The sequence below is a fragment of the Meles meles genome, chromosome 19, assembly GCF_922984935.1.
Source record: "Meles meles chromosome 19, mMelMel3.1 paternal haplotype, whole genome shotgun sequence".
Classification (NCBI taxonomy): domain Eukaryota; kingdom Metazoa; phylum Chordata; class Mammalia; order Carnivora; family Mustelidae; genus Meles; species Meles meles.
Genome location: NC_060084.1, coordinates 54,416,978 through 54,441,311, shown reverse-complemented (window position 1 = coordinate 54,441,311; position 24,334 = coordinate 54,416,978). Strand labels below are relative to the sequence as shown.

The following is a 24,334-nucleotide window of genomic DNA, read 5'->3' as shown; positions in this document are numbered from 1 at the left end:
CTCAAGGCCCGCCTCCCCACTCTCTGAGGCTTTGAGACCAAAGGAACCCGCCTGGCCCTGTGAAGGGCAGGAACTGGGGCCCAGAGACTCTCGAAGTGAGGCCTGGAGAGTCCCACGTTAGTGCGGGATGTTTGGGGTCCCCCATGCCCTCTGTCCTCATTCCTTCCTCCTCCGCCCCACACTTCATCTCTGATACACGAATTGTGAGTCGTTTGCACAGAAGGATGCCGGGGACCGCTCTCCCCCAGCCCCTCCCCCTTTCATATAGAAGCATTAAATACAGTTTCAAAATAATATCCAAAGCTAAAAAGGCCCAGATCTCGGGGCCTCCCGTTCTCCACAGGAGAATAAATCCGCATGTCCCACTCTGACAGGCCTGGGGGATCGCGGGGCCCCACTTCGGCCCCAGCTGGCCTGGCGCTGCCGCGGGGAACAGAAGAGATGGGCCTTGGGGACTGAGACTCAGAGGCACGTCCACCGCGTCCGGAGGGGGACAGGGAGGGGACAGGAAGGGGACAGGAATAGAATGTCAACTGCCAGGACCCCCAGGGACAGGGACGAGAGAGCAGGAGCGTGCCTGCCTGGGTTTGGGGGAAACAGGTCTAATCGCCTTCAAAGATCGGGGTCCGGGGAGGCGCGAGCGGTCCCTATAACCCGCCCAGGAGGCTGGCGCAGCTCCGCAGCCCCGGCCTGCAGGCCGCCTTCCCGCCCGGGCCCCCGTCCCCGCCGCCCCGCCCTCCGCGGGAGCAGTCCCGGCCTCCGAGTGGCTGGAAAACCAATGAGGACCGGGCAGCAGCCGCCCCCAACCCGGGGGCCCGGACGGGGTCGGCGCGGCCCTCGCGCCCTCCCCCGGGCCCTGGGGCCCTGGTACTGACGGGCGCACCCCCGGCCTGGCAGGCCTCGGTGCACACGCGTGCTGACCTCTCGGGAAACTGGGGGCCCCGCGCGGGCTGCGGGGCGCCGAGCGGCACCGGCGACCCCACGCGGTCCCCATCTCCGCCCGTCCCGGCCCGCCGGGGGACAGCGGCGGCGGCGGCCGGGCCCTGGGAGGCGAGGTGTCCAGGCCGAGGGCCCGCCGAGCGCCGGCAGAGCGGAGAACGGAGGGCGGAGGGCGGAGCCGCCCCGCCCGTCGCGCCAACCCTCCGCGGCGCCGGGCCCGCAGCCCGCAGCCCTCCCAGCCGCAGCCGCCGCGTCCGGGGCCTCCAGGATGGTCTGGCGCTCCTCGGGTGCGGAGTCCGAGGAGTAGGGATGCACCTGCCCGGTGTGCCGCTGGACCGTGGCGACCCTGAGCGTGGCCCGCGCGCCCGCGCACACCAGGCCGCGCCGCCGGCAGCCCTAGTGCACCAGGTACTCGCCCCCGGCGCGGCGGAGGGTCGGCCGCTGCTCTCGGTGCGGGCGGGGGCGGCGGGGAGGAGAGTCCCGGGCGCTAGGCCTCGCGCGGCGGCCTCCGCGGGCCCAGCGGCTCCCGGGGGAGAGCGGGACGTCGCTCGGGGAGGAACAAAGGACCGCGTGGGAGCCAGTAGAGGGCCCGCCGCCAGGGTCTCGCGCTCCAGCTTCGCAGCTCCCCGCTTGGCCCTCCTGCCCCATCCTTCCCGGTCTCCCCTTCAGCCTCCCGCTCCCGCCATCCGCTGGAACCCAGGCACTCCCAGCCCCCCCGCGTGCCTACCCCACTCTCCGGGACCTGTTTGTTTTTTTTTGTTTTTAATAAGGTTTATTTGAGAGCGAGAGTGCAAGACAGAGGGAAAGGGGAGAGGGAGAAGCCTACTGCTCGCGGAGCAGGGAGCACGATGCTGGGCTGGATCCCGGGGCCCGAGATCATGACCCCAGCAGAAGGCAGAGGCTGAACCCACTGAGCGACCCAGGCGCCCCCAACAGTTGTCACTTTGAATTAAAGTCCTGCAAATACTACAAAAAAACCAAAACCAAACCTATCCCTTATGATAGTTTCACAGGGGATAGTGTTGAGTCCAAGATTCCTGTTGCTGGTGGGGTCGGTCCTGGGACATCAGAGGAGAAACTCGTTCCCATTTAGGGCCAAACAGGTTGCTTTCTCAAGTTCTGTGTAGACTAGTATTAAAAATGCACAAATACTTAAAGCCTCTGCTTTGAGCCGCACACCGGGCTCTCTGCTCAGCAGGGAGCCTGCTTCCCTCTCTCTCTCTGCCTGCCTCTTTGCCTACAAATGATCTCTGTCTGTCAAATAAATAAATAAAAATCTTTAAAAAAATGCACAAATACACAGGATGAATATGAGAACCAGACTAGGTCTGAATGTTCTGGAAAAAAAGGGGGACTCTTGCTCTTTACAATGTATTCTATTTAAAAAATACTGGGTACTACAGGATGTGGAAACTATGCCTGATCAGAATTTCTGTAAATCAACTCTGTTCTCATAATTCGGTTTGTATCTGATACACTGTTTGGGGGCCGGTGGAACACAGCAGTTATAATAGGTCCTTTGGTGTGCCTTAGTGATGTAGGAAAGACATTAGGGTTCGAAGCCAATGGCTAAGAAACAATTCTTTTTTTTTTTTTTTTTAAGATTTTATTTATTTATTTGACAGATCACAACTAGGCAGAGAAGCAGGCTCCCTGCTGAGCAGAGAGCCCAATGTGAGGCTCAATCCCAGGATCCTGGGATCATGACATGAGCCGAAAGCAGAGGATTTAACCCACTGAGCCACCCAGGCGCCCCTAAGAAACAATTCTTGACCAATCTTTGGTGCAAAAAGGTGGTTTTATTAAAGCAGGGGGACAGGGCCCTGGGAGTGGAAAGATCTGCACTGGGGTCAGGAGGAGTGGCCCATTATCAAGTTGGGAGGAGGTTAGTGATGGTGTAAGTCTCTAAGGAATTTTGGAAGCACAGTTCCCGGGACCTTGAGGGAACTGGCTGTTGTTAGGAAAAGGTCATTATTATTTCCCAATAAAACCCAAGTTATGAGACCCTTCAGATGTATATTAGTAGGTCATAAGCTTGGGGGGATGATTGCCAACAGTACTAAGGGGGGGGTGCTTAGTGATAAAAGAAGTTTCCAAAGCAACTTTTATATGTTAAAATAGGCATGCAGGGTTTTGGGGGTTGGGCTAAGATTTAGACTTTGCCCTCAGCAAAGTGTCAACATCCAGGCGGTTGAGTTCCTAGAGGAATGTCACTCTGCCTGTTTCGAAGGACTTGTCAGTGGGCTGTAGGTAGTAAGGACGTTTAATACTTTCTCTTCTGCCTTTCTGTCCCACATGATTAGGCGCTGATACCAATTCGTTTTCTTACAGCTAATGTTACTTCTATCGGCTTGGTGCTCTCTGCCCCATTTCTCCCCTATATTGTTCATGTTTCCCTCCCTTATCACTTGTAAGGATCTGCGATGGATTTACTGAGCAGCGTGCGGAAACCATCCCATTTAAACTGGAGACTTTCTCCTGAATTTCTTTTTGCTTGTAGTTTCGTGGAAACCATCCCATTTAAACTGGAGACTTTCTCCTGAATTTCTTTTTGCTTGTAGTTTCTGTTGAGGAGAGCAAAGACAAAAGAAGTGAAATTTCCTTACTACTTGCCTCGAGAGCCAAAATGCAACCTTAACTTGACAAAAGCCAAACCTCCGGGTTCCTGGAAGTCCTCTTTAGCCTAACATGAAAAATCCCTTTTAAATTTCCTTCGCCTCTACCCTCACTAACTTGAAAGTGTACCGGCAGTGTTTCCTCAAAATCACACTGCCGCTTGCTTGCTCGCTTTTTTTTTTTTTTTTTTTTAAGATTTTTATTTACTTGACAGAGATCACAAGTAGGCAGAGAGGCAGGCAGAGAGAGAGGAGGAAGCAGGCTCCCCACTGAGCAGAGAGCCCGATGTGGGACTCCATCCCAGGACCCTGAGATCATGACCTGAGCCGAAGGCAGAGGCTTAACCCACTGAGCCACCCAGGCGCCCCTCTGGGGCTCTTTCTGCCTACAGGCCCTGTCACCAAACCTTACTGAAAACAGGGCATCTTAGTGGCTCAATGGATTAAGTCCGACTCTTAATCTCAGGTTAGCTTGTGATCTCAGGGTCCTGAGTTCAAATTTCTCCAATCTGGGCTCCATCCTGGCACAGAGCCTACTGGACAACAACAAACAGATTTTGCACTGAAAATACCTCAGTAGTTGTTTCTGGACCGTAGGTTCCTGTCCCACGTCACATCAGTTTCCGCTGGACCATGAAGTCTTGTACCTTGGTGTACTAGAGACAGTGACTTCCAGGACTGGAGGTTCTGAATTGGTCTGAGCCCTATCCCATAGGTTTTTTTTTTTTAACTCCACGCTCCTGTCACAAACATACTTTTCTGTTTACTTCTTTGTATTTTCGGAAAGAGAAAACAAGAATCGCATAATGAACAAGTTTGATGTCTTAAAATCCTGAAATAATAATAGAGCATAAGTGATGACGGAAATGAAAGATTTCCATGAAATGCGATGCTGTGGGGTCATTGAGCTCAACAGTCAAGAAGGAATTCTTGAGACCGTTAAAAGCTCCTCTTGGTCATGTTACTTAAGTAGCAAGCGGCCAGGACCTGTGGGCAGAAAAAGATGCACTGCAGCCTGCAGGAAGCTGGTAGCTCCCTGTGACGAGTGCAGGAGGGAGGGGCCATGTGGGGAGTATTAGATCCTGAGTGTTTCTTTGAATTTCTACTTGTACATGTAGACATTTTTTGAAAGATTTTTCTGGTGCTTATTAAGTTCGATATTAACTGTCAGTGAGATGTACAGGCCGTCACAAGACCTTTAAGAACACAGCAGCCACAGGGCGCCTGGGTGGCTCAGTGGGTTAAGCCTCTGCGTTCGGCTCAAGTCATGATCTCAGGGTCCCGGATCGAGCCCCGCATCAGGCTCTCTGCTCAGCGGGGAGCCTGCTTCCCTTCCTCTCTCTCTGCCTGCTTTTCTGCCTACTTGTGATCTCTCTCTCTCTGTGTCTCTGTCAAGTAAGTAAATAAATAAATCTTAAAAAACAAAAAACATAGCAGGCAGCCCTTATTTGATCCCTACTGGAACTAGTTGGGTTCTCTGCCAGCCTTCTGGCTAACGGTGAACTTTTTTCTGCTTCTAGCCCTCATCATAGTAGACTCAGAAATAATAGCTCTTTTATTTATAGAGTTCAAGATGGTTGTGTTGATAGTGTGAATTAAAGACAGACGCAGCATCATCCACAAAGAGCTTTGTGTCATGTCATTGAAAATGTTTCTTAAATTAGTCACCATGACAGTTCTGCACTCTGTCACTTCCAGTGTGTGTATAACTACTTCCTGAATGTATGATGTGTGCACGAGTGTGACATGGTAGGTCAGATGTGTGTGGATCTCTTCATGTTTTCATCACTCTTCTCAGGGTTGACACCGGCGGTGAACACTGCTTTAAGGTTCTCCCTGTATGTTGACCTGCTGTCGTTCTAGATCCACTCCGGGGTCAGCCAGTGTGAAAACCTGATCCCGTCCATGTTACAGGGTGTTTGACAAAATCTTCTCATAATAATAGAATAATGTGTTTGCTGTCTTAGGGTAATATTATATATTTTCTGCGAATTTATGAAAAACTGTTAGATGCTCTCTAGTAAGAGAGTAAACGTGCTGAGAAAGGATTGGCTTTGGCTTTCTTGCCATTCCAGTAGAACCTGTAATTGTGATAAAACCCATTCAGTTCCCTGTGCTCCAAGAATTCTTGCCTTGGAGTTCTACCTCTTTGTTATTAAAGAATGTTTACTGGGGCCCACAGACTACTGCTTTTTTTGGAAAGGCAGACTCCCGGTTTAACCCCAGAACTCCTGAACAGAATCTGCATTTTAACCAGATCTCCAGTGCACTGCTGTGAAATTCTGATTCACTTTTGAATTTGATCAGTACATTTGTAACCCACAAAAGCATTCCACCTAAGAAGGAGACACAACTAGGGGCGCCAGGGTGGGTTGGTCGGGTGAGCGTCTGCCTTTGACTCAGGTCATGATCTCAGGGTCCTGGGATCGAGCTCCATGTTGGGCTCCCTCCTCAGTGGGGACCCTGCTTCTCCCTCTCTCTCTGGCCCTCTCACCCAGCTTGCACTCTCTTTCTCTCAAATAAATAAGATCTCTAAAAGGAAAAGAAAAAGGCACAGCCTATAATGTATGACATAATACAGTACTCAGTAACTTGTTGGGTCTCTGTTGACGACTTCATTTTACAAATTATCTTGGATAAATACACAGTATTTATAATGGTTTTCCGGATCACATGCCGTCCTCTTACCTCAAACGTAGAGAACACATTAGAGCATATTACTGAGTTAAAAATTCCCTGATGCATAGAGGAGGAAACTCACCTAAGCCAGAAGCAGTTCTGATACAACGCAGAGAAAAGGAGTTCACTCCTTGGGGAATCACAGATGGAAACTACAGCAGGTGGGATTGTTAACGCGGATTTGCCGCATGTAAAGAGATCGGAGGGGGGCCCCTGGGTGGCTCAGTGGGTTAAGCCTCTGCCTTGGGCTCAGGTCATGATCTCGGGGTCCTGGGATTGAGCCCCGCATCGGGCTCTCTGCTCAGCAGAGAGGCTCCTCTCTCTCTGCCTGCCTCTCTGCCTACTTGTGATCTCTGTCTGTCAAATAAATAAATAAAATCTTTAAAAAAAGAGAGATCGGAGGGAATAACTTCCAAAGCAGACACTCAGAGAAGCAGAAGGAAGGACTTCGTATTATTTGGGTTTAGGGCGGATGTTCAGAAAGTGGAACCTTATCTTGTGTAGAGCTGGGCATTAGGTGGCCCAAGAGCCTCAAGAAAACCTTCTCTACATACTTTGATGTTATGTAAATGAGCTTTGAGCTCCTCCTTGGGTGGTGATTTCATATTATCAGGAGATTAAGGGAACTGTAGGTCACCCCTTGGATTACTCCTTGGTCCCATCTGCTTAGGGGATGGCTTAAGGTCAAAGTGGGCTGACCCAAGGTCTTCCTCAGGGCAGTTAATAACCTGTGTTGCATAGTTTGTTTCCCTGGAAGGACACTGTGCCTGGGGGTTTGAATAAAGTAAAAGATAAGGTGGAAAGAAGAGGTTAGTAAAGTGTGGGACAGTCGTCGCATTGGACAAGCAGGTAAGCAGGGAAGGTCAAGTCTTGGTCTCGGTGGTGACACTGACTCCCTCTTTCAACTTAGGGACCGACCATCGTGAACTGTGCCAATGGCCACTTGGTGACTGTGGTATTTATTGCAGGGACTGCTGACCTTCAGGGATGTGGCTGTAGAATTCTCCCTGGAGGAGTGGCGACGCCTGACCCACACTCAGCGGCAACTGTACAGGGATGTGATGTTGGAGAACTACCGACACCTCCTCTTCCTGGGTGAGGACGACTCCTTCAGGTTTCCCAAACCCCACTCAGGGTTTTGTTCCTTCCTTTGTTTTTGTTTTGTTTTGTTTTTAAGATTTTATTTATTTATTTGACAGAGAGAGAGCGAGCAGTCGAGAGCGGGAACGTGAGCAGGGGAGGGGGCCAAGGGGGAAGCAGACTTCCCACTGACCAGGGAGCCTGATGTGGGACTAGATCCCAGTATTGTGGGATCATGACCTGAACCAGACGGCCAACCGACCGAACCACCAGGGCACCCCCACCTGTGTCTTCTAAAGGGGCTGTTGATCAGTAGCATTTGGGAAGTCATTTTCTAGATGTTACAAATGTCTTTTCTTCTCTACTGAGCACGATGCTAGATTGAAAATCTCTAGCAGTGCTCATGTTCATTCCTTTTTTCTAATAATCAGGTCTCATTGTGTCAAAGCCAGACCTGGTCTCCTTTTTGGAGCAAAAGAAGGAACCTTGGAATCTGAAGAGAAAGAAGACGGTAACCATCCACCCAGGTAGGTGGGAATGAATGAAGCAGATGACAGAGGTGAGGCCCACATGTGGAGGAGGACAGTGACCTTGAAATGTGGTTTGAGTAGCTCACCTTGAATGGACATAATCTTGAGAAATCTAGTTATAGTTTTCTCCCTCTCACAAAGAGATATCTGCTCTCCACCATTATCAAGCTCTCACATTCTCTAGGGATTCTGATTCAGCTCCAGTGATGGTCCATCACGTCCACAGGGAGGGGCAGGAGACTCCCCTTGGAGCGGGAGGGCCTCCATAATCTGAGAGCTTCTCCATTGCTGTGAGGGCCCTGGGAAGTCCTTCTGTTTCTGAAGAACTCTGTGCTAAGCCCTTTGTAAGTTCTGTTTGCCTCCTGTGAAAAGCGTTGTCAGGGTGGTTGCAGGCCTGTTGGGGTTTGGGGCAGAAATTCCGGCAACCTGGAGACAGACATCCCATGTTTTCTGTTTTATGCTTTCCAATGTGATGGCAGGTTTAATCTTAATCGTACAAAATTGAGACTCAGTAATTTGATCTGCTAACAAAGCACCGCCCTAAAATAAAAAAATCGAATCCTTTATTTCACTTCAGAGGTTAATTTCTGTTTGTATGAACTGAAATTAGAAATTATCCCTCTGTTTTCCATTCCTCAGTGGTGAAATAACGTAGCATATCTATTTGTATCTTAGAATTCCTACCTAAATTAATGCCACAGGAGAACTAGGGCATTTAGACCTCAGAACTCGCATCATACAATAAATTCTCAGTTCTTACATATTTCTTAGTAATTGGATCATTTTATAATTTTGTCTTGTATGATAGGAATTTCTTCTGACTTTGTCCTGTATGTTTTCACTTATTAGTTATATAGGAAATTCATCTCTCATTTTTAAAGTTTTTTTTGTTTATTTTGTTTTTTAAAATTTATTTGACACAGACACAGCGAGAGAGGGAGCTCAAGCAGGGGGAGTGGGAGAAGGGGAAGCAGGCTTCCCGATGAGCAGGGAGCCCAGTGCCAGGCTCAATCCCAGAATCCTGGGATCATGACCTAAGCCGAAGGCAGACGCTTAATGCCTGAGCCACCCAGGTAACCCTCCTCTCTCAATTTTTAGATCAAAAGTCCTGGTATGACATGGGCATGTGCTTTGTAAGAAGTGAGGTAGATAATTAGTAAAATCTCTACCCCCCTTTTTTTTTTGTTTTTGTTTTGGGGGGGGAGCCTACTCACAAGCAGAGGGAGTGGCAGGCAGAGGGAGAAGCAGGCTCCCCGCTGAGAAGGAGCCCGCTGTAAGGCTCGATGTGGGGCTCAATCCTGGGACTCTGGGATCATGACTTGAGCTGAAAGCAGCTGCTTAACTGACTAAGCCACCCAGGTGCCTGTAAAATCTGATATTTTTAAAAAAATGAATAAATGTAATTTTACTTTATGGAAAAATAATCATTAGGTTTTTCTTTTACTTTCCTCAGAATGTGTGTGAATTTTTTTTTTAAGATTTCATTTATTTAATGGGACGAGCACACTCCCTAGCACAAATAATACAGGGGAGCAGCAAGCAGAGGGGGAAGCAGGCTCCTCGCTGAGCAGGGGTCCTTACATGGGGCTCAGTCCCAGGATCCTGGCATTATGACCTGACCCAAAGGCAGGTGTTAACCGACCGAGCGGCCCTGGTGCCCCACACCTGTGATTCTTGATAAGTTAATTTTAACGTATCACTGTGTTCATGTCTTGATTTGTCTTGTGTAGAATTTACTGAGCATGAAGTTGTATCTTTTTTCCACCTATGTCACTCTTTCCTTCTGGGGTTCCCTTAGTGTACACATGGACCACCTGTTGGTGTCCCATGAGTCCCTAAGACTCCGTCCTTTCCCACATATGTCCTTGCTTCTGTCAACATAGTATTTAAAACGGGGGTCTTTACGTGGTCTGATGCTTTTTCTACCTGATTATTTGCTGACCACGTAGTGCGCTTTCAAATCCAGTGACGGAAGTCTTCAGCCCCTGGTTTTTCGTTCCTTATTGTTACGCTTGCTGTCTCTTCGGGTTTGCATTTGGGTCATGCGCAGTTTTCCGGATGCCACTTACTTACCTGTTTTCTCTTCTTCCTCCATGGGCAGCTCTATGATGGTCATTAGAATTCTTTGCCAGGCAATTCATTGTTTGTTTGTTGGCAATTAATGATTCTTACTAACTTAGGGCCCGTTTCGGAGATGTATTTCATTCCTCTGAATGGAACACATATTTCTGTTTCTCTGATGCCATATGAACTTGCACTGATATTTGGGAATCTAAAAAAACAGACTGTGGGCCCAGAATTATGGACTTGCTTTCTTTAGGAGTACCCAAATAATAGTAATTCTGTGGCCTGTCACGCATGTTCTGGGCCTTTGTCTTGTCTGAGTTTTTGTCATTTCCCAGTTTAAGGCAGTGGGGTTACCACTCCAGAGTGCATGATCCCCTCCTCTCTCTGTCGTCTCTCCAGTGTTTGCACAAAGGCTCACCGTTGGTCTGAGCAGCCCCCACACTGCATCCAGGGTGCTCTCCCTCTGGGTCCCATGTGGTGCATGACAGAAACAAGTCCCTTAGGCAGCCGGAAAGAATCATGACTATATAGGCAACTCATTGTTCTCTCCTGAGGAGAGGTGAGAGTTCTCTCACAGTGTTGCCATGGAGAGTCAGGGAGGGCGAGCCCCGTCAACGTGCCTCTTCTTCCTTCCTACCTGCCCCGGGAGCCTGTTGTATTCTCCTAACTGGCTTCTGGAACATTCTAAAAGGTAATTTAGTCTATTTTTGTCTCCATGGAGGAGCCCAGTCCTGTGCTTCCTATTTCTCCATTCTGTTGCTGTCCTCGAATGGGTATTAATTTTGCACATTAGCCTTTTAACGTATATGGTGTGAGTTCAGTAAGTGGGATAGCTGATTTTCAGTCTGTTAGTTGTGTCTTTCCATAACACCTTAAGCTTGTTGGGAAAGAGAAATAAAGACTCATTCCATGGAAGGATATGGAAAGATGTGGAAGCACTGGCCCTGAGTATTTATACTTAACGACTGACTGGGAAGGTGATGAGGTGCGGGGTGAAGGGCAGGAAGGATGTCGTGATGGACAGAACCAAACTGGGACAATTACCCGTAAGGAAATCTACTGCCAGAAGCGATCAAGGACATAAAATAATCGGGGGAGGAGCACCTGGGTGACTCAGTCCTTAAGGCACTCGTCTGCCTTTAGCTCAGGTCTGGGATTGAGCCCCATGTGGATTCCCTGCTCAGCGGGGAGCCTGCTTCTCCCTCTCTCACTCCCCAGGCTTGTGTTCCCTCTCTCGCTGTGTCTCTCTGTGTCAAATGAATAAATAAAATCTTTTAAAATAAAATAAAAAAAAAAACAATTGGGGGAAAACCCCACCTTAAGTTGGTCATATTGGCCGAACGATGTCTTTGAACCCAAGGACCCAAATCTTTTTTTTTTTTTAAAGATTTTGTCTATTTGTCGGTGAGGGAAGGCAGTAAGCAGAGGAACTGCAGGCAGAGAGCTGAGCAGGGAGCTCCATGCGGGGCTGGATCCCAGGACTCCGGGATCATGACCTGAGCCGAAGGCAGACGCTTAACCAACTGAGCCACCCAGGCGTCCCTCCAAATCCATTTTTTAAACATACATATTTTCTGACATTTGTTAATTTTGGAAAATCACCTAGTCCATGCTGAAAGTAATCATTCAAACAACTTCAAATATCAAATTGGATTAATCAAGCCATGAAATATTTCTGAAAGTTAGACATTTAAAAATGAAGATAAAAATTCTAAATGTGATGTCAACCCTCTGTGGTAAATATTTGTTACGTCTCATGGGCGAAAAATAAATGTTTCCCTGTGTACACACACACACACATATACATATGTATACATATATATATTTACATACGTGTGTTTAAGAACGCACACAAGCATAGATTATGCTTTCCATGAAATGGATTATTGAAATCAAGTACATTTGAGCGAGATCGGGTGCGTTCAGAATGGTATGGCCGTAGATGGAATCATGTACATTTAGATCTTGGAAAACAGCCCTCCTAGCAACAGTGACAAACTCCTGTAGTGTGAAAGAGTATTGGTAAGATATCTCCTGCGCCTTGCCTGTTGATTGGTTATCACTGCCTGGATTGTTGTGTTCTCTTTTTTTCAGTTTCATCCTCATGGTTTAGTTCTATCTCTAGGGAAATTCCAGTGGAATATAGTGGAATATAATGAAGCAAAGTTTGGTGTTACCAGGAACATTTGGTTTCTTTATGTTTAATACGTCAGTGGAGATGTTAGGGCTTGGATATACCACATTGTCGTGTTTTTCCTAACACCCTCCCTATTTTATTTATTTATTTTATTTTTTATTTCCCCACAGCTCAGCACTCTTTAACAAGTAGGGCAAGAAGTTGCTCTCCTCATTGCGTTATTTCCTGTAAATGGAATCAGGCAGTGGGAACTCCGGTATTTGGCTTTCTTCTTTCTACCTGCTTTGTGTGTTGATCTGTATTCCTGCAGATGACGTGCAGGACTCATGAGAACGGATCGAGATGATTCCCTTGTGTGAATATTGGCTGATTACATCATTCTGCCATTACTGGGCGGGGGGGGGTGGTTCTCAGTGCAGGACTGTCAAGAAATCTCCTGGCATGTAAAATCTGTAATTTGTCTTTTAGTGAAACGTGCACTCCCTTGTGCCAATTTTCACATCCACCAGCAGTGGATAGGATTTCTGGCTTATCCACATACTTTCCAGAACGTGGTAATTTATGGGATTTTGACATTGGGCTCCTGTTTGTTATATGATGTCACAAAGTCGTGGTTTTATTTGCTTTTTTGTTGTTGTTACTTCCTGTGACTGTGGATTTGGGCATTAACCTTGGGATAATCTCTTTTTCACAGCATCTAGTGAGTTACTGTGACTATTTTTTCTGTTTCGGTATCTTTTTCTTCTGGCTTTGTGGTTCTGTATATACTATGAGAACGAGTCCTTTGTCTCCTTCTCACTCTACTTCTGTTTCTTGAGCTTGTGAGGCAGGGAAGTTCCTGATGTAATCCAGGTTGTCATTTCACCCTTTATGGCTAGTGGTTTTTATGATTTTTAGAAATTTTTTCAAAAATTTTTTTTTTTTTTTTTTTTTTTTTTTTTTTTAAAGATTTTATTTATTCATTTGACAGAGAGAGATACAAGTAGGCAGAGAGGCAGGCAGAGAGAGTGAGAGGGAAGCAGGCTCCCTGCCGAGCAGAGAGCCCGATGCGGGACTCGATCCCAGGACCCTGAGATCATGACCTGAGCCGAAGGCAGCGGCCGAAACCACTGAGCCACCCAGGCGCCCCAAAAATTTTTTTTTCTCATATACTAAGACCACAGTGATAGAAACCTTTGTGTTTTTCTAAAAACATAATTATCTTTACAGTATCGATCAGAAATGTATTAAAAATCAATGTTCTCTAGTTTGTGTAGTGACTGAATTTTTCTGTTATTTTTCTTTTTCTTCCCACATGGCTGACAAATTGCAGTATGTTCTGGAAATGTTATATTGTGCTTTCTTTTCATTTGCTTTAACTAGTCATCGCTTCACATGGATTAATGCTGCCCAGTCTTGGAGTGGACTTCTCCTGTGATTCCTCTCTGTCTTTTCCTACCTCTGGTGATAGCAGTCTCTCAGGACCATACATCGGATGTCACTTTTCATGTCGGAATCTTCCATGGGCTTCTGTGCTCTGATGAATGGTCTTTCCTGTTTCCCATAGCGGCATGGCCTCCAGCAGCTTGGCAGAGCCATCGTTTACTGGTTGTAGATCATAGCCAGAATCTTGGCAAACTGATAGCTGGTTTCCCATTATCTCTCTCCTTACTTCCCTGCCGGTAGGTTAAGTTCTACAGACTTTACTGCCTTACGCATGAATATACTCAAGTCATTGGACATTGTCTCTAAAGGGGTCCCACCCACAGTGACCGCTTGTGGGTGGACAGATTGCTGCGGTGATTTTGGATGAAGGCTTCTCCACATGTTTACAGAGTGGCCGGGGGTGTGTCGGTTGTGGTGCATGTGGGTCTTTATCTTCCAGACCATTAATGTTAGTGCTGCATTTGGAGGGACATTAAAGTAGGAGCTTCTAGGTACGTTGACTTTTAAATTTTCCTCTGTATGTCACTGCCAAATGAGCAGCGAAAGTTCTTGAAGAAAAACCTATTTTGGTTACTGTTGTGGATATCTTATCAAAACCATACCCTTGCTGTACTCAGCATTGTTGTCATTCCCTGAAATCACGTGGTGAGCTCATAATCTGGATCCATGGTCCCACGATTTCCACCCACTCGAGGCGCAAAGAGTAGGTCAGGAAGCTCGACATTTCCTCCAGATCCTCATCTACATCCAGAGCCACCCAGAGTATCTTCTGTCATTGTGACCACCTCTGTTTCATTTTACAAAATCCCCTCCGTCTTTTATGTCTGCGTTGCTCATTATCATATTCCCTGTTGATGGGTGGTGAACACTTCTGCACTAATTCCGTGTGTTTCTCAGTTCTCAGCCCGATTATTGTCATGAGCCCTGATTCCACTGTTTTTCCAGGGCCTTCTTTGCCTTGGTTAGGCTTATAGAACCCTCCCGTCAGAGACGTGTAAATTGTACGCTTTCACACAGTGTAGGTGCTTCTTCACACAGCTCCCTTAGGAAGTTCACCACAGAACTTTAAGGTAGACCTTCCTGGGTACTGGGATTTGTTTACCTGCTTGAACGCAGGAGCCACAGGGAGAGTGCCCAAGTGGGTGTTCTACCTCACCCAGTTCTTCCGCCTCGGATCCTGCCAGTTAGAACCTTAAAAAATGTTCCTGATGTAAAGTAAATTTTAGAATTTTTAAAGCTTTTATATTTTTAGAGAGACAGCGCGAGTGCGTGGTGTGGGGTGGGACGGAGAGAGGGAGAGAATCTCAAGCAGACTTCGTGATGAGCACTGAGCACGGAGTCTGTTGAGGGACCTGACCCCATGACCCTGAGATCATGACATGCGCCCAAATCAAGAGTCTGACGCTAAACTGACTGAGCCACCCAGGTGGCCCAAATTGAATAGATTTTATCCCAGATCTCATATCAGATTAATTAATGTTCGACAAGGTGGCGTGCATATGGGGAGATGAGGTGGGATCCAAGCCGGGGTCAAACTGAGTGGTGAATGTTGTCAGGAGATAATTCTGTGGTTGTGTTTTTTTGTTGTTGTTTGTTTGTTTTGCGGTGGTTTTTTTGTTTGTTTGTTTTAATTCTATGGTTTTAAGTTTCTCCATGTGTTAAGGATAGAAGCATGGAACATTTTTATTTTTTATTTTTTTGAAAGTTTTTTATTCTTAATTGTCTTTCTTCTCATGTACATGTGTTAAAAAGCTTTGGAATACAGTGATAATCTCTTGGCCTTGGGTAGAGAACAGATTTGTTCACTGTAGAGGAAAACAGAGTTGTCTCCTTCTATGGCAAGGTTCAGGAAGGTACGCTGTCTGCTCCTTCAAGATACTGAATTTTTGGGCACCTGGGTGGCTCAGTGGGTTAAAGCCTCTGCCTTTGGCTGGGGTCATGATCCCAGGGTCCTGGGATCGAGCCCTGCGTTGGGCTCTGCTCAGTAGGAAGCCTGCTTCCCTTCCTCTCTCTCTGCCTGCCTCTCTGCCTACCTGTGATCTCTGTCAAATGAACAAATAAAATCTTAAAAAAAAAAAAAAAAAGATACTGAGGTTTCCTGTGCTCAGGGTCCCACAGGTGAGAGAGAAAACCCGGGGAACGTGCAGCATCTCCCTGTATCAGCTGCGGATGGGCAGCTGGCAAGCGGAATTAGCGTGTCAGGAAGGTTAAGCTAGTGACGTGTCATGAGCCGTAAGATCCCTGGGCTGTAATCTGGGAGTCCTCTGTCTTCTGCCACCACTGGGAAATTCTTACAGGCAAACTCGTTCCATTATACAGTGTGTGGGACATGGAATTTTTCTACCTCCTGGAATTATCCGTGGACCTTACTCAGAATGAAATGCGTACTTACGGGTCTGTTTCTGCTTTTCTTTGTTTGCTTATTTGTTTATTAGACTGAACCCGAAAGTCACACGGTATTTGTCTGTCTTTGGCTGATGTGTCTCAGTTACCACATAGTTTCTAGGTCTCTCCGTGTTGTCGTAAATGGCAAGAAACAACCAAAAAAGCAGAAACAGACGCCTTACAAAACCAAACAAAGAAACTGCTGCCTACCGGAGTGGGATGGAGAGGAGCGGTGGGCAGACTGGGTGAAGGGGGGTGGAAGGTACAGGCTTTCGGTTACGGAATGCAGTCACGGGGATAAAGGATTCGGCAGAGGAGACTCAGTAAGTGGTACTGCAGCGGTGTCCTGTGGTGCCCGACAGTAGCTACACTTGTGATGGGGACACATTTCCGATGCGAATGGATGTCAGCAGAAAGCCAGAGTAGCAACACCTGTGTGGAATAAGCTAGACCTTCTTGGTCTTGTATTGTGTTTGTCCTCCTTGGGTCCCAGGGTAATGCGGGGCCCCATGAAATGATTTTGAATGTTTTCCCTCCATTCCGCTCTTTGTAAGATACCGATGAAGATTGTCATTTTTTAAAAATGTTTGATGGAATTAACCAATTAATTAATGTGGTCCTGGGCTTTTCTGTGCTGGGAGCTTTTTTAATTCCACATTCAACTTTCATTCTTGTTATTGGTCTCAGATCTCCTATTCCTTAGGTTTAAGATTCCTATTTCAATCTTGGTAACTTTATAATTTTAGGAATTATCTGGGTTTGTTTGTTTTTTTAAGTTACTGGATTTGTTAGAATATAATTGTTTATAGCAGTGTGTTATCACACTTTATATTTCCATAGTTGTCTGCTGCATTTTCTGTTCCATTTCTCATCTTGATTTTTGAGACTTCTCTCCTTTATTCTTAGTTAATGTAGTTAAAATTTTGATTATTTTTTTTGGAAAATCTGGATATTAATTTCAATGTTATATTACTATTTATTGCAGTCTCTAGTTTATTTCTGATATTTCTTTGTTATTACCTTCCTCTACTGAATTTCAGCTAAGTTTCTTTTCCTAGTTCCTTGTCTTCTAATGTTAAGAAGAAAAGTTGGGGAGTAGGGCTCCAGAGTGGCTTGGTCAGTTAAGTATCTGACTCTTGATCTCAACTTAGGTCTTGATCTCTGGGTCTTCGGTTCAGGACTGGGTGAGCAGGTTAAGCTCCATGCTACGTGTGGAACCTATTTTTAAGAAAAAAGAGAGGAGAGGGGCACCTGGGTGGCTCAGACCTCTGCCTTCGGCTCAGGTCATGATCCCAGGGTCCTGGGATCGAGCCCCGCATCTGGGCTCTCTGCTCTGCAGGGAGCCTACTTCCTCCTCTCTCTTTGCCTGCCTCTCTGCCTCGTTGTGATTTCTCTCTGTCAAATAAATACAATATTAAAAAAAAAGAGAGAGAAAAAATACGTAGTTGAAAAAAGTAACTTAAGCACTTATAGCATAAAAAAAGTTAAAAAGAGTGTCTAGTAGAAAAAATTAGTAGAAATAAATAATACTAGTGATGAGGAACAAAATAACAAATAAAAAAAATAAGGATTCCTTAGGGTTTTTAGTAGATCATGTCACCTGTAAGCAGATAAATTTGTATTCTCTTTTCCAGTTTTGATTCCATTTCTGTATTTTTCTTGCCTGTTTGTTCAGACTAGAATATCCATTAGTGTGTTGACTGAAAGTGGTGAAGTCCCTCCATTACCTTGTTTCTGGTCATACAAGAGAAACTTACACTCTACTGTTAAATATATTAGATTTCAGCTTTTCATACATAGATGCCTTTGTTAGGGTGAGGTGGTTTCCTTCTGTTCCTACTTTATTGAGTATTTCTTTAAAAAAGATTTTATTTATTTACTTGACAGAGAGAGATCACAAGTAGGCAGAGAGGCCGGCAGAGAGAGAGAGAGGAGGAAGCAGGCTCCCTGCGGAGCAGAGAGCCTGAAGTGGGGCTCCATCCCAGAAGCCTGGGATCATGACCTGAGCCGAAGGCAGAGGCTTTAACCCACTGAGCCACCCAGGCGCCCCTTTATTGAGCATTTTTAATAATGAAACCTTGTCCAGTATGCGCAAATTCTTTTTTTTTTTTTTTAAAGATTTTATTTATTTATTTGACAGAGAGAGATCACAAGTAGACAGAGAGGCAGGCAGAGAGAGAGAGAGGGAAGCAGGCTCACTGCTGAGCAGAGAGACTGATGCAGGACTCGATCCCAGGACCCTGAGACCATAACCTGAGCCGAAGGCAGCGGCTTAACCCACTGAGCCACCCAGGCGCCCCCAGTATGCTCAAATTCTTGTTCTGTGTCAATATGATTGTCGGTTTTGATCTTTGTTAGTGTGGAGCCTTAAATTTATAGTTTTTCACCTGTCAAGACACCCTTGAATTCCAGGAAGAATTTCCAGTTACTTATGCTGTAAGATGGGAAAATGTGCTTTTGACTCAGTTTGCTTTATTTTATTGTGGGCTTAGTGTGACTACAAGCAGTAGTTGGCAGCCTCCTCTGCTTATAGTGTCTTCCCTTGTCTTTGATAACCTAGCAATGCTGGCATCACAGATAGTGTTTGGTAATTTCCTTTTTGTTCACTCCCTAAAAATGTATGAAGAGATTTGAAGCGCTTTCTCATTAAATCTCTGAATTATCAGGGCACCTGGGTGGTTCAGTCCTTAAGAATCTGCCTTTGGCTCAGGTTATGATCCCAGGGTCCTGGGATTGAGCCCCATGTTAAACTCCCTGCTCAGTGGGGAGCCTGCTTCTCCCTCTCCCACTCCCCCTGCTTCTGTTCCGTCTCTTGCTGTCTCTCTGTCAAATAAATAAATAAAATCTTAAAAAAAAAATCTCTGAATTTTCCAGTGATTTCATCTGGCACAGGACTTTTCTTTGTCGGGAGTTTTAAAATTCCTTTTTCAATCTATTTAGTAGTTGTAGATCAGTTTTGACTTTTTAAAGATTTTATTTATTTGATAGAGATCACAAGTAGGCAGAGAGGCAGACAGAGAGGGGGAATAATAACAATAATAATAATACCAATTATTTGTATTTCTATGGTAGGAGTGATACTGTCTACTTTCACTTATTCACTTCTGATTTTAGTTGGTCTTCTTTCATTCTGTCTTTTTTTAAAAAAAGATTTTATTTATTTATTTGAGAGAGAACACACATGAGCAGGCAGAGGGGCAGAGGGAAAAGCAGACTCCCCCCTGAGCAGGGAGCCTGGTGTGGGACTCGATCCCAGAATCCTGGGATCATGACCTGAGCTGAAGGCAGATCCTTAACCAACTGAGCCACCCAGGCACCCAGTCTTCTTTCATTCTTACTTGATTTTGTTAAAGGTCTGTTAATTTTGTTGATCTTTCCTGAAAACCAGCTCTCCCAATTGTTGATATTTTCCCATTTTTGCTATTTCCTATTTTGTCCATTTCTGTTGTATGTTTCAATTTCCTCCCTTCTGCAAATTTTGGGCTCATATGGGACTTTTCTTGATTTTTTTGAAGTATAGGAAAATGATGTGTGTTCCAATATGACAAGACTACAGAACTGTCTGTTAGGCTATGTGATCGGTACATTGTGTGTAAGTTCTTATGTCCATGGAGGAACGAAGTCCTCATGATTCCTTCTCCGCCATCTTGCTGACGTCCTGTGACTGATTTTCAGGTTGTATATTAGAAGTTGTCAGCATATTCGTCTGAGAGTAGTAGGTGGAATGATTTTACTTTTCTCTTATTTGATATCTTTCAGCCATATCTTCACATGACATCCAGAGCTTCATGCCAAAGCCGAGCATAGAAGCTTCTTTCCAAAAAGTGTCAATGGGTAGACACAAAAATAGTGACGTTGAGGATTTACACTTAATGATAGACCGGGACAATGATGGGAAGAGTGAAGGGTATCAAAGATTTCATGAAGGACATATCCAAACTCAGACAACTGCCTATAATAAGAATCTCACTGTCCCAAATGGTGAAGGATTTAAAACATTTTGGAAAACTTCCCTTTTTGAGTCCACTGTTTTCAAAAGCCAGTGTGATTCTGCAAGTAAAACCTCAAATCAAATATTCAGACATACATATTTAGGGAAAGACAATTCGGAAAATCTGGAAAGTTACCTAGTCCATGCTGAAAATAATTATTTGAACCATTCTGAAAAAAGGATAGGATTGATTGTTCAATCAAATATTTCTGAAAATCCGAGATTTAAAAGTGAAGAACAAAGTGCAAAGTGGGATCCACTGGAGAGGTCCTTCACCGAGGAGTCGACCCTTCAGGATGACCAGAGCAGTGTCAACGGAGACAGAATTGCTCAATGCACTGAATCTGAGGAAACATTCACGCAGAGCTCAAATGTTGATAAACATCTGAGGACTTGTGTTCCAGGAAATTATTATGAATGTAATAAACGTGGGGAAGTCTTCTATCAAAACTCTGACCTTATTATACATAAGAGTATGAATATGGGAGAGAATCCTTATAGTGAATGTGGGAAAGCTCTTAACCAGTCATCCGATGTTGGTGATCATCAGAGAATTCATGCGGGAAAAAACCCACTTGGATGTAAAAAACCTGGGAACACATTTAGTCAATCATCAAGACTAAATATACCTAAAAGTTACATTTTTAAGGAGTATGGCAAAGACTTTGACTGGCACTCAACTCAAGATCAGGGGATGCATACTGGAGAGAAACCGTACAGATGTGAAGAATGTGGTAAAACCTTTAAGGTCTGCTCATCAGTGAATAGACATAAGCGAATCCATACTGGAGAGAAACCTTACAAATGTGAAGAATGCGGCAAAGCCTTTAACCAGCAGTCAAGCCTTACTGAACATCACAGAATTCATAATGGAGAGAAACCATACAAATGTGAACAGTGTGGCAAGTCCTTCAGCCAGCGCTCACACCTTATTAGTCATCACAGAATTCATACTGGAGAGAAACCTTTCAAATGTAAGGAATGTGGCAAGGCCTTTAACCACCACTCAGGCCTTACTCAGCATCACAGAATTCATACTGGAGAGAAACCGTATAAATGTAAAGAATGTGGCAAGGCCTTTAACCATGACTCAAGCCTTACTCAGCATCACAGAATTCATACTGGAGAGAAACCTTACAAATGTCAAGAATGTGGTAAGGCCTTTAACCAGCGCTCACACCTTATTAGTCATGAGAGGACTCATATTAGAGAGAAACCTTACAAATGTGAAGAATGCAGCAAGGCCTTCAGCCAACACTCACACCTTATTCGACATCACAGAATTCATACTGGAGAGAAACCTTACAAATGTGAGGAATGTGGTAAGACCTTCAATAGGCATTCATCTCTTACTCAGCACCACATAATTCATACTGGAGAGAAACCTTACCAATGTAAAGAATGTGGCAGAGCCTTTAACCAGCACTCAAGCCTTATTCACCATAACAGAATTCATACTGGAGAGAAACCTTATAAATGTAAAGAATGTGGCAAGGCCTTTAAACATGACTCTACACTTACTCAGCATCACAGAATTCATACTGGAGAGAAACCTTACAAATGTAAAGAATGTGGCAAGGCCTTTATCCAGCACTCACAACTTACTAGTCATCAGAGAATTCATACTGGGGAGAAACCTTACAAGTGTAAAGACTGTGGCAAGGCCTTTAACCACAACTCAAGCCTTACTTACCATCATAGAATTCATACTGGAGAGAAACCTTATAAATGTAAAGAATGTGGCAAAGCCTTTAAACAGCACTCAAAACTTACTTGCCATCACCGAATTCATACTGGAGAGAAACCTTATAAATGTAAAGCCTGTGGCAAGGCCTTTAAACAGCACTCACACCTTACTAATCATTACGGAATTCATACTAGAGAGAAATCTTAATAAATGTAAAGAATGTGGCAAGGCCTTTAACCAGTGTTCACACCTTACTCAACATCACAGAATTCTCACTGGAGAGAAACCTTACAAGTGTAAAGAATGTGGCAAGGCCTTTAGTCAGTGTTCAGCCTTACTCATTATCAAAGAAGTCCTAATAGAGCAGAGCTTAAAAATTTTAGGGCAGTGAGAGAATTTTTTTTTCTTTAAACAATAAGTTAAACAACAAGGCATTTGACTTGAAGGGAAAATGATCAACATTCATTTCTTAGAGTAATTTATCCCTACTTTAAGACCAATTGCCTGTACAGACAAATTGTATAGAATTGTCCTTGATTCTCTAATCGTAAATGAAAAACATTAAAATGACCCAATCAAACAAAGTATGCAAGGATTTTTATGTTCTTTTTTATTGTTGTTGTTAAGTAGAACAAAATAACTTTTGGAATATAACGATAAGAGCTGAATGGCCATGCCATTAATGGAAAAACAAAGGAGTATGTTCACAGATCCAGTTTTTCCCAAGGCCAACCCATCACCTCTTGATGTTGATTAAACTGAACCATTGGCCATTTGTTTAAAAGAAAAATGCCTTATGCTTGTGCACATACACAGCTCCTTCATGTCCAATCAAGGAACACGGAAGGGGAAAATGAAAGAACAGAGAAAACTGAATGTAGTGGTCAGGATGTGGTGGAACCAAACTGTGGTTTTCTGATTGAGACTGTCTTCTCTGTCTGGAGGAGTGGAGTTCTGCAGTGAAGTAGCACGTTGCCTTTTTTAGTCGACATCAGTTGTATCTTCCTCCTCCGTTTCCATCTGTGCCGGTGTGTCTGCTTCCTTGAGTGCGTGCCCATCAACTCGGAATCTGATCTGCCTCTTTGACAAACCCTGTCATTCATAGTCATTTTCCATGAGTTTGCTAACCACAGTCTTGACTCCTTCCTTCGGCTTCTTCTTGACCATTGGAAATGCCAGAATCTTCCCAGCTGCTGCTTCTCAGAAGAGATACTAGGTCCCCAGTAAGAGTACACATATAACACCAGGAGTGGCAGAAGTAACAACTGTGAGAGGATTTGTAAGTATTGCTCAACCTGTATTCCATATTAGAGAATTCATACTGGAGAGTTATGGAACATAAAGAATGTGACAAGGCCTTTAAGCAATGGCAAACCATAATTCCTGATCAGAAAATGTATTGTGGAGAACATTTTTACAAATATAATGGATTTGACAAGCCCATTACAGTCCTTAAGCCTTACTCAGCATCAGAGAGTTCATTTTGAGGAGTAACATTACAAAAGTAAAGGATATGGTAAACCGGAACTTCAGACTTGCTGAACATCATGGCTATCCCACAGGATAGAAACCGTAAAGTGTAGCAGTTGCAGTACCTTTACCTGGAATTCAGTCCTGAATCGATATCCCAAAATGCACACTAGATTTAAGCCCTACAAATGCGTGAATGAGGAAAGACCTCCTTTTTTTTTTTAAGATTTTTTTTACTTATTTGACAGAGATCACAAGTAGGGAGAGAGGCAGGCAGAGAGAGAGGAAAGGAAGCAGGCTCCCTGCTGGGCAGAGAGCCCGATGTGGGGCTGGATCCCAGGACCCTGGGATCATGACCTGAGCTGAAGGCAGAGGCTTTAACCCACTGAGCCACCCAGGCGCCCGAGGAAAGACCTTTTTAAATACACACTTTAGAAAACATCAGAGTACAGAACGGGAACTTCGAAGACATAAATATTTAGAAATGCATTTAACTGAACATCAAATGTCAGTGTCACAGAAATCAATAGAAAGGAGTACATCAATTACTCTGTTTAGACAGTACATCAAAATACTTATAAGGAATAATACAAATAATGTATATGCTCTTATGCTTCAAAGGATACAAGGGATAGATTTTTGCCTAAGTACAATTTATTTCAATATGTGTTTTCATCTTACACTGACCCTTTGTGAGACTTGTGACTAGTAAATATCAGTGCATTTCTACTCTCAGTTCGCTCTAGAAAATTCATTTCTGCCTAGTGGGTATGTGAAATTATGTGGCTGAATGTTGCTGCATCAAAGCTATGAATTGCCCTTCTTCCTTCAGTGGGTCTTATGCATATCTAATTTTCTGTGGAAGATGAACAAAAATATAATACGCAGTATATAAGGAAAACCTAAATGGAGATGCTATTCTTGGTTAGAACATTAATGTAAATTACCATGAAATAGGTGTTCAGAACATCATTCTCCATTCATTAAAACTAAAAAAGACTTCCTGGATATGATAAAATGGTTTACTAATTGGTCTTTAAGGGACAAGAGATGGCAGTCCAGTAAACTACTGAAGCACCTTCATGATAGCAGTCGTTGTAAGTTGAGAGTATCAGTTGATGTGGTTGAAATGAGAAAATCAGCAGATACCAGAAATGGAATAAATAACTTCCCTAAAATGACATACAGTTGTACATTCACATTTTTTGAGTTTTGTTAGGCCTGAAAAAGTTTTAGTATGAAAATTAAGTGGTTAAAAACTTAAAAATCAACTGTTACAAGATGGCTACTTTAAGCCTCGTGGTAACCAGAAAGCAAAAAACTGTCATA

General features: G+C 44.6%; 2 protein-coding genes across 2 annotated transcripts in view; both read left to right on the top strand.

Moving 5' to 3' along the window:
* The first annotated feature begins 613 nt into the window (after positions 1-613).
* Positions 614-23,316, top strand: LOC123931277 (zinc finger protein 678-like). The gene is given in 5 exon segments (XM_045988210.1): positions 614-1,347; positions 7,202-7,328; positions 7,745-7,840; positions 19,617-21,736; positions 21,738-23,316. Coding segments are annotated over 5 exon segments (2,631 nt in total). The 5' UTR covers positions 614-1,248; the 3' UTR covers positions 21,927-23,316.
* Positions 7,745-24,334, top strand: part of LOC123931282 (zinc finger protein 345-like) — a 60,517-nt gene continuing 43,927 nt past the window's right edge. The window contains exon 1 of the mRNA XM_045988222.1: positions 7,745-7,840. The gene's annotated coding sequence lies outside the window, so the exon portion shown is untranslated. The remainder of the gene's footprint in view (positions 7,841-24,334) is intronic.